The sequence below is a fragment of the Sipha flava genome, unplaced genomic scaffold, assembly GCF_003268045.1.
Source record: "Sipha flava isolate LNK unplaced genomic scaffold, YSA_version1 102_pilon_pilon, whole genome shotgun sequence".
NCBI lineage: Eukaryota > Metazoa > Arthropoda > Insecta > Hemiptera > Aphididae > Sipha > Sipha flava.
In genome coordinates this window covers 459,124-475,778 of record NW_020271716.1, presented here as the reverse complement: position 1 = coordinate 475,778, position 16,655 = coordinate 459,124, and the positions used below count along the sequence as shown (strand labels likewise).

Below are 16,655 nucleotides of genomic sequence, written 5' to 3'. Positions count from 1 at the left end.
ATTGTTACATTGTGTTTCATTTTAATAAAGTTCAATCGTGAAAACACCAAAGATGTAAATTACTATTTTTAATTATTAACCAGTACACACATTTAATCAGCTTGTAGAAATTGTACACCTCATCAAAACTAGTATCAAATATCTTGCATCATGTTTGCCTTTTGGCTTTTATTATAGGTATTCATCCGAGTTAAATCAATAATTCGAGTATTGAAGGCCATTATAATTTTCCTTATTAAGATAAAAATTATATATGTGCAGTACAAAATGAAAACGTGTTCCAATGTCATCACATGTATGTGATAAAATAATTACGTAACAAGGAAATACTATATAATATAACTTTCATTTAATTTCCACTTATTTGATTTATTGATTAACTACTATTTTAAAGTGTGAATACGCCTTAATTGAATTTATAAATGTATTTACTAGTATTAAAGTAGATACTGAAAGTTTAAAACATACAAATTCAAAAATTCATGTATACAAATGATAATATGATTAAGAACAAGCAATACTATTAACTATGCACATGAAAATAAAAAACAAGTATTGCAGTAGAATTTTCCTGAGTACGCAGGAAATCTGTTTAAAATTAAAATCGTATTTAATCTTGTCAAAAACGGTATAATTTATATTGCACGTTGATATTTAGATCTAATGATATTTCATTGTATACAGTTTTCCATACAATTTATATATAAACATATAGATTTATATGGCACACAGAAGATGACCCTTAATCAGTTAAAAAATATTCCATAGTTGTAAATTAATTTGTAATATGGGATATTTTTCAATAAATTTTTTAGGTATTGCTAAAAAAGTAATGTAAAGTTTGTAAATATGTACTAAAATATTAAGCAAAAAGTTTTAACGCGAAAAAAATTAGATATATTACAAAAAAAAGATTTATTTAACATTCACATATAGTTTTTAATTACAGCATTATACGTCATTAGGTTTGAATAATTTAAAATGTTAAGGTAATGAGCTGTACATCATTCTTCTCTACTCTCTTCAAATTATTCAATTCTTATGACATGTCTTAATATTCCATGCTTCATAACGCTAAACACAATATTGTAAGTAAAATAATTTACTATTATTAATTATTATTATTAATATTTTTTACTAAATGAAGTGAGTTATCCTTTAGATTATATAGACCATTAATTGTTATCAAGTAAATGTAGCAACGAGAGTCAATACCAATAATGCTGAAATGTCTGCTTTGGATTTCAGAAGTTTGTCCTGACTATATAATTTTTCACAATACATAAATTACAATTGGTATACCTTTAAGAATAACGAAAAATGTTTTATATAGAAATCTCAAAGACATAATTCAATGTGAAAATGTTTCAAAAATGTCAATTTAATTTGGATTTTTTTCTCAGACTTTCAAATACATACTGTCAAAAAAATAAATCAATCCCGTCAACAACCAACCAAAGACAGAATCAAAAACGTTTTTCATTAAATATATTCCGCTTCACGCTACGAGACACATTTTACAATCATTGTATGACTATAACGTTGTGTAGGAAATTTGATACTTCTAGAATTTTTAGTCCAACTTCATGTATCAACTTAAATATAATATGATTTTTATTACATTTTCATCGATTTGTATTATATATATAGATATATATATGTACGTGTGAGTGTGTGTGTCTCTGCATCTGAAAACTAAAATCCTATTGCTCTCTGTAGTCGCTTAAAAGTATGTCTAATTGGAAAATTATTCTACTCTACTACATGGCTCACAAGACTGTATTACACTTGTATATAGAAATGTGTGAAGAAAAGTGATGATTGGTTTTTTATAACGACAATAAATTATCCTTTGCTGTGCAACTATTTTAAATAAACTATCGCGAGTCATCTTTGACGTGCAGCGAATGTATGACGTATACAGTGGCTCTGAACCAAAAAAAGAAAAATAATGGTGGAAAACAATCCAACAACGGTCACAATAATTATTATGTCCGGTTTCTTGTCTAATAAAAATGTATTTACTATGTAAATTACTATCGACCACCGACCATCACATGATGTTATCGCAACGTAAAAAAAAGCGAATTCGAAGAATACGTACTATGCTACCTAAAATTTGATTTTAACTTTATTATCTTGGAGTGTGTTTATTTTACTATAAATTTATTTTCATATTTTTTTTTATTTTCTTAATTCGATTATTTTATGGTACGCCCGTGTTGAATAATGTTGTAAAACGATGTTCTATTAATTACCTATTTGTGTGTAATTCATACAGACATTTTATGATCGTGTTAAAAGCGACTTAGTATTTTTTACGCAGCAGAGATACATGAAAAAAAATGTCTGGCGTGCGCTGATCGTATTGGCCTTGGTACTACTGAACGTAAATTTATGGTACACATACGTACTTATAAATGCAAATAGGTACATCTTACATGTATAACAAAGGTGATTCATCTGAGACACTTGTAACGTTTTTAGATGGACGAGTGAGTATCTTCTCGTTAGATATACGAGTGTGAATCACCTCGTGTATAAAAATCGGTAAAGAATGTGTATAATATACAACCACATGTAATTCAACCCATAGTGATGATAAGGATAACCTACCTTTCGCACTGTTTGAATTATATTGAACTATTGCTATAACTGTATTAATTTAACATTTAAATATATGTATTGTTACTTTTTATCTTGTTTATTCACCATACCACATTATATGTTATGTATATTTTTTTTTTTTTTGTAACCAGTGAAATATTATGAGTTACTCAAAATGTTGTACGAAATAATGCATTAATAATTATAATAATTATCTATTTACTCACTAGTACGGCTGCGTGGCCAAGATATAGTGTAATATAGGATCTATGAGGTGTATTTTAAATATTTTTCTATCGTCTGAGAGGGGAGATGTTTGTTACGAAGAAAAATACTCATATACATTTATTTATGTAAATTAGCGCAACACCAATAATTTATTGTTATTATACACAGCGAATAAAAAAAGAAAAGAGTTGTTTTTTTAAAAAAATAACATTATTTCATGGATTTAAAATGAAATATAACTAATGCACCATTCTATTGTTAAAGTTCGTAGTACCTACATGGGCACAGCCACTATACTTTACTGTAATCGTTTGCGTTCAACTTAATAAAAACAGGTTTTCAGCAATAAAAAACTTTCCATTCTGTTCAAATTAAATGCAAACGAATACAGCGATGTTGTCTAGTAGCTGCGTCCACGTAGACGATATTAATTTTAACAACACGATTGGACGCATCTGTATAATGTGTGTTCTACAATCAACCATTTCATTTTATTCCGTGTTCTTCCAAGTCGGAATTGTAAGAAAAAAAAATACTTAACAGTCACTACAATATTAGTTTACGACTGAAAAATAAACTCTGTGTGGAGAGAGGCCGTATAGTGTATTAGAAAAATGTGGTGTATACCCTCGGAGGACGACGCCGCCGCACGGAACGGCAATGATTACTATTACGGGAAACGCGTCGGTAACTGAACGAGAAAAAAGCGGCGGCGACAAAGAGAAGGAGACCCCAGCGGACGGACGGACGTCTCGGTAAGAGCGACAAGTGCCGTTGCCACGCGTGACGCGAGCAAGTTATTTTTATCCGAAGTTTATCTGCGCCGATAAATCGTAACCGCGGGCCGACGACGACGACGATCTTGTCGATTTCCAAGCAGTAGCGTTCGAGGGCGCAGTGGCATAGTAGCTCAGTATACGATAACGGCGTGAATCAATCAATTATAAGTGGAAATTCATGATCAATGATTCAGTTAATTCCAATGAATTGATTCAGCGAGAGTCAACTCCCAATTCAATAAGCTCTTATCAACTATATGTTTCGTTTTAGACATAATGAATCATCAATTCGATTGGCACAAGTCATAATATTCAACTCGTTCAGTCTCAATGAGCAGACTTTTTCAATCGCCTTGGTCGTGTACTACCCATCTCTAATCAGATTAAAAATTATAACAGCACAGTCGTGTTCACAGTACTACAGCGTGTAGGTTAGGACTACTATTCGACTATTCGTATTTATATGCACATCGTTATAACGTTATCCTTGTGTAGTCTCTTTGTTTTCAATGAATACTATATTGTATACAGAATTATCGTTGTATACGGGAAAAACAACGTGTATACACGCCGTGCAGCTTCAATTTTTTTCCGATTAGGTTTCCAATCGTTTCGACTATTTCTCGGGTTCCATTGTAGGTAGTTTTTTAATTTTTTTTTCCATGTTCATAAAAATATCTCAACACGTTATAGTAACCGTAGGTTTTACGGTAACCCGATACGACACGTATCCGTTGTTTTTTTCTTTCTTTCTTTTTGTCCGAAAACACTGCGCGTTCTGTTGTTTACAGCCTAGTGATAAAATAGTAGACCGGAATCCGTTGATTATTGACGGAAATGGTGTATTATAGTTTCGCAATGAAGTGTATAATAATATCGTTGTTGTGATAACGTTCGCGTACATGTTGCAGCCGTGACTGCTATTAATCTTTTATGACAATATTATAATAATATACTGCATTAAGTGGTACACATAATACCTACCCTTTAATCGTCTCCTGCACTATTTCAGTATCTCTCTCTTTCTCTCACTATGTCTCTCTTTCTCCGTTTATCTATTTATAACGCGCACACGCATCTGTAAATAATGATTATTCGGTTTACGAATAACGCTGGCATTCAGTATTTCTACGACAGAGATTTTGCGAGAATGCGAGAACGAGTCCCCCTCCCGGCGCATTTGGCAAACTTTTGGTTTACATTTCAGGATTTCGGCACGATTTTTCCTTTCATTTCCGTTGTTGACCTTCAAGGATAGTTTTGTACACACATGCTTTATATACCATATATCGTATGAAATTGTACGGGACACGATGAAAATAAGCCTACCGAACGGAATTCCGGGACATAGGTACTACACGATTTCATATAATGTTCAATCGTATAGTTGAGCCCTTAATCCGAACCGTAAAATATTAAAAAGATGACAACCCATGTCATGCTAAACAAATACGAGTTTTATTATATTTTGTATACCTGTTTCACTGTTGATTCTGATATTGGTCTAATATACTGCAATTCAACCAATTTTTAGACTCGCCCATTATGTGCATAACCAATAATTATTCGTTGACTAATTAGAATATTCCATGTTAAATTTTTAAATATTTGTAAAATAATTAATAACCATTTATTTACTTTAAAAAAAAACTGCACTATTTACGTAATTATAATACTCAACATAATCGTTGTTTTTCATTCACGTCCTCCCACATTTTTCTCTCTTAAAAATAATAATTTGGGCTTGGATTTATGTGTTATATAAATATAATTTTTCTATGACATGATAAATTAGTTTTGTTAAGTGATAAATTGTTTGATGTGTGTTTCGTTTTGTGTATTTTTGTACACGATTTTGTCCTGAAGGATTGATTTAATTATTTCTGAATAAAAGGTAAAAAATAAGAAGTGTATATTTTTTTAGTTCTTTTTTGAAAGGTTCATTTTTATATTTCTTAACACTTTTCCGAGCAATTTAAAAAAACGGAGAAAAAATTACAAAAAATTTCTATCGGTATTCAAACCCTCACCGAAAATTATTTTGTCATACACTGTTCTTTTTGCGACCAAAGGAATTGTTTCAATCATTACAGTTATTTGAGATTTTTGATAAGAAATGTTGTCTATTTAGTATTTCTACTGTATCAACCACCTTCGAAAGTCTAAACTTATCTACTCGACCTCTTTTCTTCAGAATGATTTCGAGATTCGAGAGCATTGGTTCATTTGTTTCAAGTTTAAAAGATCAGTATATTGGTATATAGTATACAGTAATCTTACGCATTCTTCACCCATCTCTGTATCTTATCGGACCTAGTTAACCTAGTAAACTCATCTGTTTTATAATTATTTTTTTATCGAAATCATTTTTTCCATCAGTATACGAGCACTGCTTAAATTTATGTTTTCAATATTCTAGTTAGTTGAACAAACACCAGAATAACATTTTCATACAACAGTGTACACATACAAAATCTAATATAATTCAGTATAGTTTATTCTTCAATATATCTCCTAAGTAAATGTTAGCTTATACAACATAATTTCAAACATATTGTTTCGTGGAAGTTTTCCAGTGTTTCTCCACAGGCAAGATCTCAAACTAGAGACTGAAACCGTTTGAATTTATCGTTACCGGTTCCGGTACCAGTTCTCAGAAAATAAAATAACTGCTCCGGTTCCTGTTATCAATAAAGTCTAATATTATTTCTTATTTAGTGAATAGATTATAATATACCATCGTTCTATTAAATACCCGTTTGAGTGTATTATAATGATAATATTACAGTTGTAAACTATAAATTATTTTACATTATATTGCTGCCGATCAACGTATGAAGTACACATACAGTGGTACTATTATGAAATTGAAAATTTCAGTCACCAAGATAATATTTTCAATTGATGAAACGCTTCATTTACGTATCGTTCTCCATAATAACACACTAATGAGCAGTGTGTCTATTTTATTATTATCATCGTTTTATTTCGAAGATAATATAATATTGATTCCAATCATGGTGTATACTGGGAACATGGTCGCAACTAGAGCCTAAATATTGGGAGTGCTGAAATTACTGAAAATAAAATTAAATGGTATTTAACTGTAATTACTATAGATTATATAGATTTGAAAAAAAAAAAGTAAAAGTATAATAATCTTCAAAAATATAATAATTTTAAATAGATACCCATCCAGAATGCGAGTTATGTATAGTTACATGCAGGACCGTATTTAGGGGGGAGCTACAGAGTGCCGTTGCCTCGAGCGGTTGAATATGAGAGGGCGGCAAATTTTTTATATTTTCAATATTTAACGATCTAATATTTTTGAAATGAAACTTCTATACAAAATAAAAAATGTCTCAAAAAAATATATATATATCGCCAATCACGGCGTCACGACACACACACACACACACACACACACACACACACACACACACACACACACACACACACACACACACACATATTCGGTTAGGTTACTGTCGATAGATCTAAAGATTTACAATCTATCTTTAGTTGACATTGCACTTAAAATGTTATTGCGTACACCAGCAACGAATTGTTCTTCAGAAAAATCTTTTTCGATCTGCAGAAATTTGTATTTGGTATAATGAAGCGTTTTTTATTGTTGACCTCGGCTGTTAAATTTCTAAATACGGCCCTGGTTATATGTATAAATATTATGATAATCGATCCCAAAGTATTTATAAATAAAGTAGTAATAACTAATTAGTTATATTGAGTAAACCCATTTTATTTTTGGAACCTAAAAGAACCTTTATAATTTAAAATTCCTTTTCGGTCCCGCTAATTAATACATTAATATAAAGGTTTCGATTCCTAATATTTAAAAAGTTCCAGAACCAGTTCTTTACGGTTCGGTTCCAGTCCCTGTCTCAAACCTACCATATGCCAGAAGCCAAATACATTCTCGTATACGAGATCGTAATCTTCCTATTATAAAATAATTTAATAAATAACAGTTTTCTTAGACCAATTAAAGGTCCTTTAAGAATAGCGAATTCAATAACTGGCTGAATATACTCTACTGACTCAACAATCAATATTGGAATCATAGAGGTTAAATAAGGTTAGATATAGGTTATTTATTTATTATGAATTATTGCTGTTTTTTTATCTTAAATTTAAATCTAAAGCCTTACTTAATTCAAGCGATTTGCACGAATGACATACTATTTATGGGACTTAATAAAAAAAATACTTAAATATTGTTCATGACTCGAGCGGAACATTCTTTATGTTATAATAATAAACACACAAATGTAAGTTAAATTATGCTTGATGTTAAAAATATCGGTTCTTGTGGTTTTATAGCTGATAGTTAATCGTTACACTACAATTTCTTAAATTAATGTTCATTAAACTCGAATTTATTTTTAAAATAATATTATTTAGTGAAATGTTACAATCATTCTATAATCCAGGATCAATATGGAACAAACGAATTAACAGAACATCTATTTGTATGCTCTCCAATTTATTTATATGACTAATAACATAGAAACTATACCAAAAATACTATACATAGATATCTTCAAAATATGTTTTACAATAAAACTAATAAATTACATTTGAAGTTCGAAAAAGCCATTAACACTGTTACCTTTTATTATTTGTTTTTATTTATTTGTGTACGTAGATCAATATTTTGTTAATTCCTATAGTTAATTATATTAATAGAATATTGTGAATAAAAATTAAAATGCTATTAAACTGTATAAAATTGACTATATAAATTTAAAAAGACTTTCGAGGTTATTAAAATACTTATTTCATAAACATTCAACAAATTATCTAACCGTCTTAATATTTAAAATTAACAAATAAATACATAAAAAGTAAATATTATTTATCCTATAAGAATTTCAAGTGCTAGTATGAATCTAATAAACTTCTTTCATATATTTATGTCCATAATATTTAATTTATATTTTATCTATAAGATAAATTATTATGTATTTATGTATGAGATAATTTTAAATGCTCTCTTTATAAATAATAAAAAAAAAAAAAATTAAAAAAAAACATTTTCCCTGTTATTTATAATTTATGAAATATTTATAACTTTATCAGTTTTAAAAAGAAACACATAGAAAGAACTACGAAATCATAATTCTGTATAAATAATGATTTTAATTTCTTCGTAATTAATTTTACCACTGTTCATTTTATGTGAACAATAATAGTTTATTTCTTGTATCATGTATAATAAATTATAATTTTTAATAATACCTAAACCATATTAATTTTATAGTTCTGTAAATACTTGTAAATTATGTTTATGATGATTCTATTTACGTAAACATTTTAGTTGCTTCATTTACTGCACCAAATTATCTTTTGAGGTTGAAATTATTATGACAGAAAAATTAAACTTATATATTATGACAACCTTCATCACCTACATTTTCACCTATTTATTGAATGCTCAAAACAAATGATCAGTTAAAGATAATTTGAAAAAACATTTTCTGAATTTATAGTAATTTAAAAATCAAAATCAAATTACAAGCTCCTTTAAGTGCTACTTACAACTTCTTTAAGTAATTAAGTAGTACGATTAGTAATGAAACTAATGTAATTATAACTAGAAAATATTTTACGATTAAAAGTATGACTTAAAATAGCACCTTCTAATGAAATCAGTACTAGTATTAATTGATCAAAAATCAAAAAAGTAAATAAGCATTATCAAACGAAAAACTTAGGTGCATTAACTATTCAAGTTGAAATTTCAATTCTCTAATCCCATATTTATTTTAATATAAGATTAACGTCAAAACCTGCAAAGGTGATATTTGATGCTAATATTACTTTAATACTGAATTCCATACGCACTTTAAAATAATTAGTTTTTCTCGACTTATACATCATGTATGTATAGCAGTGATATTTAGCGACTTTTCTTGCTTTTAAGTTATAATTATAGTGTATGTAATTGCTGTTTCGATGATACGATAGTAGTGGCATTATATGTCTGTTTGATTCAAATTAATATTTTTCATCTTTAATGATCGTTCAAGAGTAAGTTAGAAAAGTTAATGGCATAAAGATAATGGTATAAAATAAAACAAGTTACTACACAAAATATGGCAGAAAATGTGGGATATTTTTCTAAGAATTATATATTTATAGGCGTGGATGTAGGGGAGTCATGAGAGTCATGACCTCCGAAAAATAAAACATTAAGATAAAGTCCTTTGTGTTTATTAATAAATTAATTTATGCATAAACTGCTGTTTTTAATTTTTTAGATTTTTCTTCATACTAAAAATGTTATACAACATGTATATATTTAAATACATTTAAACTTCATCACCACTTGTTCATAAAATAATAATTTCCATTAAACTTCTAAGAATATTAATGAGGATTATAAGCTGATCGACGATAACATTGTTGACGAGTAAATATAAATATAATTATAATTAAAAATTAACATTAATTTTAATAAAGTATAAAGTTTTAATTTTAATTCATAATTTAGTTTTATTATTTTCCAATTGCATATTAACCTTTTGCCCTTTCGAAAAAATTACTCCGCCCACGGTTATATTTCTAGATGCACGCCTGTATATAGATCGATTAAGTCGGATATATATATATATATATATATATATATATATATATATATATATAATAACACAAAAAAATTATCAAATTATTTATACTCGTAAATGAATATTTATCACGCGTATCAAATGATAACGATTTGCGCGCAATAGAAATATCGTGCACGCGCGGGACGGCAACTGCAATCGCGGCAGCAGTAATGAATCGGCGTTTTGCGTAGGCTATAATACGTTACGTTCGGCTGCGTTTCTCGTTCGTAGGGCACGCGAACGTTGCGGCGCGCACATTGTGGTACGTACGGCCCACGTAAATACGCACATTGCTTGAGAGGTAAAAGGGAAATCGCGAGTGGGTGGTGAAAAATGACGGGGACGTGTCCGTGTACACGTGTAGGTACATCGGCTTGTACGGACTTTGTCGTTACAATAATCGTCACGCCCACCCTCGCAAAACGGCGCAGTTCCGCGGGAAACGTTTCCGTTCGCTCTCTCGCGCCCCGTTGCCGAACGGTACAGTGAGTCGTAGTCGTGCGCCCACGAAATCGTTTTCCCGGCCATGATCGTTATTGCCGCCGGTGTCGAGCTGCCGCGAAGGTAAGCCTCTCCCCAGGTACGAGTGATGTCGCTGTCATTTCCGACAAGAACGACGTCTACCACGACCGAAGTCGGTTCGGATGACTAATGCCGCCGAAGAGATATTTGTGAACGGAATTCGGATTCATATTTTTTGCCCCGCACAAACAAGACGACGCGTTTTCCGTACGGTTTGTCCCCGATGACGACGCGAACTGACTGTTCACGCGAAGAAGTTTTGAGCGCTGCACATATCATCGTTACCTACAGCAAAGTACGTGATAACTTGACTATCAATACGTCGAACACAGAAATAACATAAAGTCTTTTCCGACTTTTTGAAAATGTCTACAGTAGATTCATAACTATGCAACTGAAATTAATGTTTCATCCTTTGGAGTTTTCGACACTCGACTGTGCGTTTAAAAATTCAACGCGCATGTGTATTGTGCATTACATTGAATTCTAATGATCGCCACGGGAGAAAAGGCAAACGTTTTCTATCCGTCCCGAATAGCATATTGTGTTTTGTAAACGATTCCGTGTTTACAACTCGAGATTTTCGAAAACCAAATTGTGCGCTCCCTCTCGTCGTTTTACTATCTTTGTCGCAGTATATTTCGACACCGTGTTTTTGATTTGAACGTATTGTATACGTTTATATATCATATGAACATTATTTAAATCTCTATCTGATACGGATGTAAATCGTATATTCGAAATAATTGCGCGTAACGGTAACGAATACCGATTAAAATGATACTTACTGGTTTATAGAATAAAATCCTTTGAAATTACGGGGTTTTTCGACATTCGGGATCAGTCACTTGTCGATGAACTAAAAATCTAAGCTTAAATTCCCGCCACTAAAATATATTACAATGGAAAAACCAATTAATATAAATACAGTGTTTGTGAAGCACTAAAAGTACTCGGTATGTTCCCAACAGCAACGCTGTGAATATTCGTTATGTAAATGGAACCTGTCATGTGTCCGAAACTTCAAAAGACCCGAAAAAAAGAATCATTATTGTACACCAGTCTACGAAATTTTTATCCCGTTCATAATATTTAAAATATTTAGCTTGGTCAACGGATTTGTCACTAAAAGTGAATTATAAACCATTTTTTATGCTCTTATTTATCCTTGACTGTATACAGTCTTGTGCATTATCTAGATAATTTTATCTAGATGATTTATCTAGATAAAAACATTTGTGGGAAGTGAAACGAGGAATAATAAATATTTAGTATTACCGCATGTACGTTTTAAATTTTAAATATACATATTTTTTAAACGAAGAAAAGGTATTGAATAATTATTTACACAGAAAACATATAAAAATGAATGTATTTCAAATAATACCATTCAATTATATAACGATTAACTTTTTTTTTCTCTATATTATCGACAGTTGGGCGATACCCGCTGCCCAATGCATACGTCCGAAATTCAATATACATATACCTAATAGCTAATATTATACTCATATAATAATAATATACACAATAATTGTGTTAACACATGGACATAAAACGTCAATCTTTGGCTGGAACGTTCCATAAATAACAATGTACAAACTAAGGTTAATCAAAAATGAGTTTTATATATATAATATACCTACGTACATATATATGCATTAAAAATTATAAATTGTCCGTCAAAGACCAGTATTAATAACATTAATAATACTATTTTTAGTATCCTACATTCATACTTTGCTACGTTAACGTTCCATCGATCATCATTGTTATTAGTTATTTTCGGCTGTTCGACGTTAGTAACTAGTTGTCCTTATTTCTCAATTTAATATGGATAAATTTATTTCTCGAAAGAAGAAACGGATTCATGAAGATGATTCTAACATTTCTTATACAACAGATATCCCCAGGCTTGGGCAACCTAGGCCATCTAAAAAAATGGTTACTGAAACGGCTGGATGTACAATTACAACTAAAGAAAATACCATCATTGACGAAACACAAAACTATCTGTTGGACGGAAAATTTTATAAAATAGTTTCAGTCAAAGAATCAAAAATGGTTGTTTCGTGTCAACACAACCAAAAACAAACTGTCACTCATATATTTATATCATAATAGGTTTATTGATATAACTTTTTACAAGATTTTTTATTCATCTACAGTATTTAATCTCCCAAAATTAATTCAAATTATTTTAAACCAATTAAATCATAATTAATATTTAATTTTTTATTCATAGAAAAATAACCATTTTACAAGTGTAAGTTCTGAATGATGAAACTGTTAAAAATTATGTTTTTATCTACTTTTATCTGTTTTTTATCTAGATAAATGTAGTCATCTTTTATCCATTCAGATAAATTTTTAAATTGTTATCTATTATTTTATCTAGATAATATTTTGGTTATCTATGTATAACACTGACTGTATAACATTATTTGATAAACGATGGAAATACAACATAAATTAAACATTTCATTAACAATTTTGGTAGGTATTGGAAGAAAGTGATTTAACTTTGCAATTACGTATTTGTCTTTAATTTATATATTCCATCGGTCGAATTAAACGAATCTATATAGACCAATAACTTGACATGGCCAATAACGCCATGGTCGTCGTTTATGGTCGTCGGACACGTGATTTTTTTTAAAAAAAAAAGAAGAGAAAAAATAGTCTTTTTCCTCAACAAAGTCTTAGACATGTTCTTAATTGAATTAGGTACACATCAACTAGAACTCGCTTAGAAACGTTAAAAGATTGATTAATGTGGTTGAGTGTAGTTTAGTGGTCTCAAAGTTAATATAAGCTCCTAAAAGTTTTTAAACTATTCATAACAACCGTCAACATTTTAATAGCAAGTTTGATTAGTTTCCTATAAGAAGTGTATCTTAGTGTGTAAGACTACTAATTAATTAAATACTGTAAACTGAATCGGTGCAATAGATTAACCTTTTACTTCATCTAAAATAAGTAACCATCATATTTTCATATAAAACATATTTAAATATTTGATTCTAATCTTGTCTACTATAGTCAACCGTAAATCAGCTTAGATCGAACACCATCAACTTTACTCGTTGTATCATCGGTTCATAAAGATAAAAACGTTATTTGAGTATAATTAATTTATATTTTAGTTCATGTGTCATGTTTCATACGTACGCATTTGTAAAGAGTAAAAAACTAGAATCTATTAGAAACATTCTAAAGTATCCTTTTATACTAATCAGGTTAACTAATTAATCAATCAATTCAAGACTGTACATCTTAATGGCTCCTCATTTTCTTTAATAACATATTATATTGTTACACGAATGAAAATATTAACCGAACGGTCGTTTCTCTTGTTTTATTAATTAAGACGTACATTTGAATTAAAATTAAAAAAATGTTCCTAGCTTAATTAATGCTGAAATATGATTGGTTAAATTATATGTAATGCTCCTAACGAAAATACTTCCAATTTTAATTCTTAGGACAGTGACTTGTACTTATTTATCTTTTTATTGACAGCGAGGATTTAAAATTGCCCTACAAGATTTTATTTTAAAATACCTATTTTATTTTATTTAAAATTTATAAGCTATGCACAAATGTATTAAAAAAGTAAACTGTGTCGTAAGACTACTCACGAAGTGAGCAGTTCGCTGTATTTATATATTTATACGAATAAAGTTGTTTATATTTATATTAAAACACAGAAAACATGTCAGAATTTTATTAAATTGATTCGTGGTGTTTGCACGCCACTTGAGCTGAAAATCAAATCAAAAATGATATGAAAATTACTATGTCAAATCGCATTGTTATACTATGTTGACGATCAAAATCACGCGCGCTTTTGTAACAACACTCTCTCGAGGTCAACAAAAGACGTAAGCTGACACTCAACTGAACTATTGATCTTGCCATGTTTTAACCATTTAATGATTACTGCAAGTATGCGTGCTGAGGGACGTATTTTCACAGTGATACGAAACATCATTAACAAAATCCAAAAGGTTACATCGACCGTACACATTAGCAAGCTTACTTAAAAGCAAACCATTTATTACCTAATAAGGTATCCAAAAAAAAATATTAAATGTAGAAATTATTATAAACAATTTTAATAAAATATAGTGTAAATCCCATAAACGTAAAAACTTTTAATTTATAGTTTGGCCTTTGATAACGTAAGATAACGATGACCTGTAAAAATTAAAACTCAACAGCGATTGATTATATATGCCCGTAACTATACATTACGTACTTACAAAATCACCTATTCATCATATTCCATCATACGTGGTATTTGATACAAATTAAAGATTTCCAAACTTTTAAATAAGATTGAGTTATATGTATTGATAAACACTTGGAAAAAATTAGTATTTCTCTGGACAATGTCATTCTACATCTTGCAATGAAAATATTTAATTATTATAATTATATTAGAAGTTTTAATTGTTTTGCTATTCAACGACTTTAACTTTTATTATATATACTGTATTTACGTATTGAATAATAATACTTAAACACGTACTCATTAGTAAATTTCAAGTTTTTATAAAAAATATTTAATTTTTTTAGGGATATATTATTCACACATTATTTTATTTTTGTTAAATTTAGATGACTGGTGACGAGTACAACGATTTGGAAAAAGATGAAGTTAATATAATTTCTGGAGCTCTTGAACTTCATCGTAAGAAAGTCGGTGATGTCATGACCAAGTTGGAGGATGTGTACATGTTATCATACGATACAGTGTTGGACTTTGAAACCGTTTCAGAAATCATGAAATCGGGTATGTATCTATGTATATATTATAACTTACATATTTACATTGTTATTTTTATTGCTGTTTATTTCTTCGAAAATATAATGGGCCCACACACAACAGTTTTGTGGAAGGACCCATGAGTTCATAATTTATATTATAATAATTAGGTATACAATCATATTAATAATATTTACATTTTAATTATCTTAGAGTTATAGGCTTATAAAAAAGAGCTAATTAAAATATAAAATTTAAATAACAATAATTGTTAAAAGAAACTTCAGTTTAGTAAAATATAATAAAATACATTAAATAATCAACTATATTAAAGGTAGGTATAAAATATTTAAAGTTCTATATTTTATTTTTGTTACAGTTAGTTTTTTTTTAACTATTTAAAGATTGATTTGTTTCGATTTCTATTAGTAGCATATTATATAAAGCTTTATATATTATATATAATTTTGGTTAGCTAAAAATGGTGTTGTTTAATGATTAATTTTATATTAATTTTATTTAATGTTAATTACGTTTTTTCCAATAATAATTATCATAATATTTAATACCTAATAATTATTTATCGAATTTCTATTAAAAACTCATTTGACTAGAAGCCAGATTTATTTTTTTTTTTAGTCAAAAATTAAAAAAAAAATGTTGCGTTAAAAATAGTAATTTTATACAGTTTATAAATGTCGATAGTATATATTCCTAATTTTTCAAAACTTTTGGTTTTGAATATTTTTTTAGTTAGAAAAATTGTTTTCAGGTGAGAATTCATAGAGAACTAAATTTAATATTTTTGCACTTATTTAATAATAAAACGCAAACGTGAAATGATATTAAACAACATTACTTTTTTTAAATCAAATTCTAAAACAAGAAGTCAAAAGTTTCTGACGAAAAGAGTATATTTAATGACTATTTTTAAACGCATAAAAAAAGTCATTTTTTAACAATTTTACTTGTGTATTCACATTTATTAAAAAAAAAATAATAATAATAATAAACATAGTCTTTAATCATGTGAGTTACTTAAAAGAAAAAAAAATATATTTCATTCATTTATTCACACATATTACAATTAGTTAATCTTTGTGAGACAACCTGATT

General features: G+C 29.0%; 1 protein-coding gene across 3 annotated transcripts in view; it reads left to right on the top strand.

Annotated features, from left to right (window-relative positions):
- Positions 1-16,655, top strand: part of LOC112681264 (metal transporter CNNM4) — a 71,878-nt gene that overhangs the window by 43,042 nt on the left and 12,181 nt on the right. For all 3 annotated transcript variants that reach the window (XM_025551531.1, XM_025551535.1, XM_025551540.1), the window contains exon 5: positions 15,392-15,566. In XM_025551531.1, the coding sequence (XP_025407316.1) occupies positions 15,392-15,566 (175 nt within the window). The remainder of the gene's footprint in view (positions 1-15,391; positions 15,567-16,655) is intronic.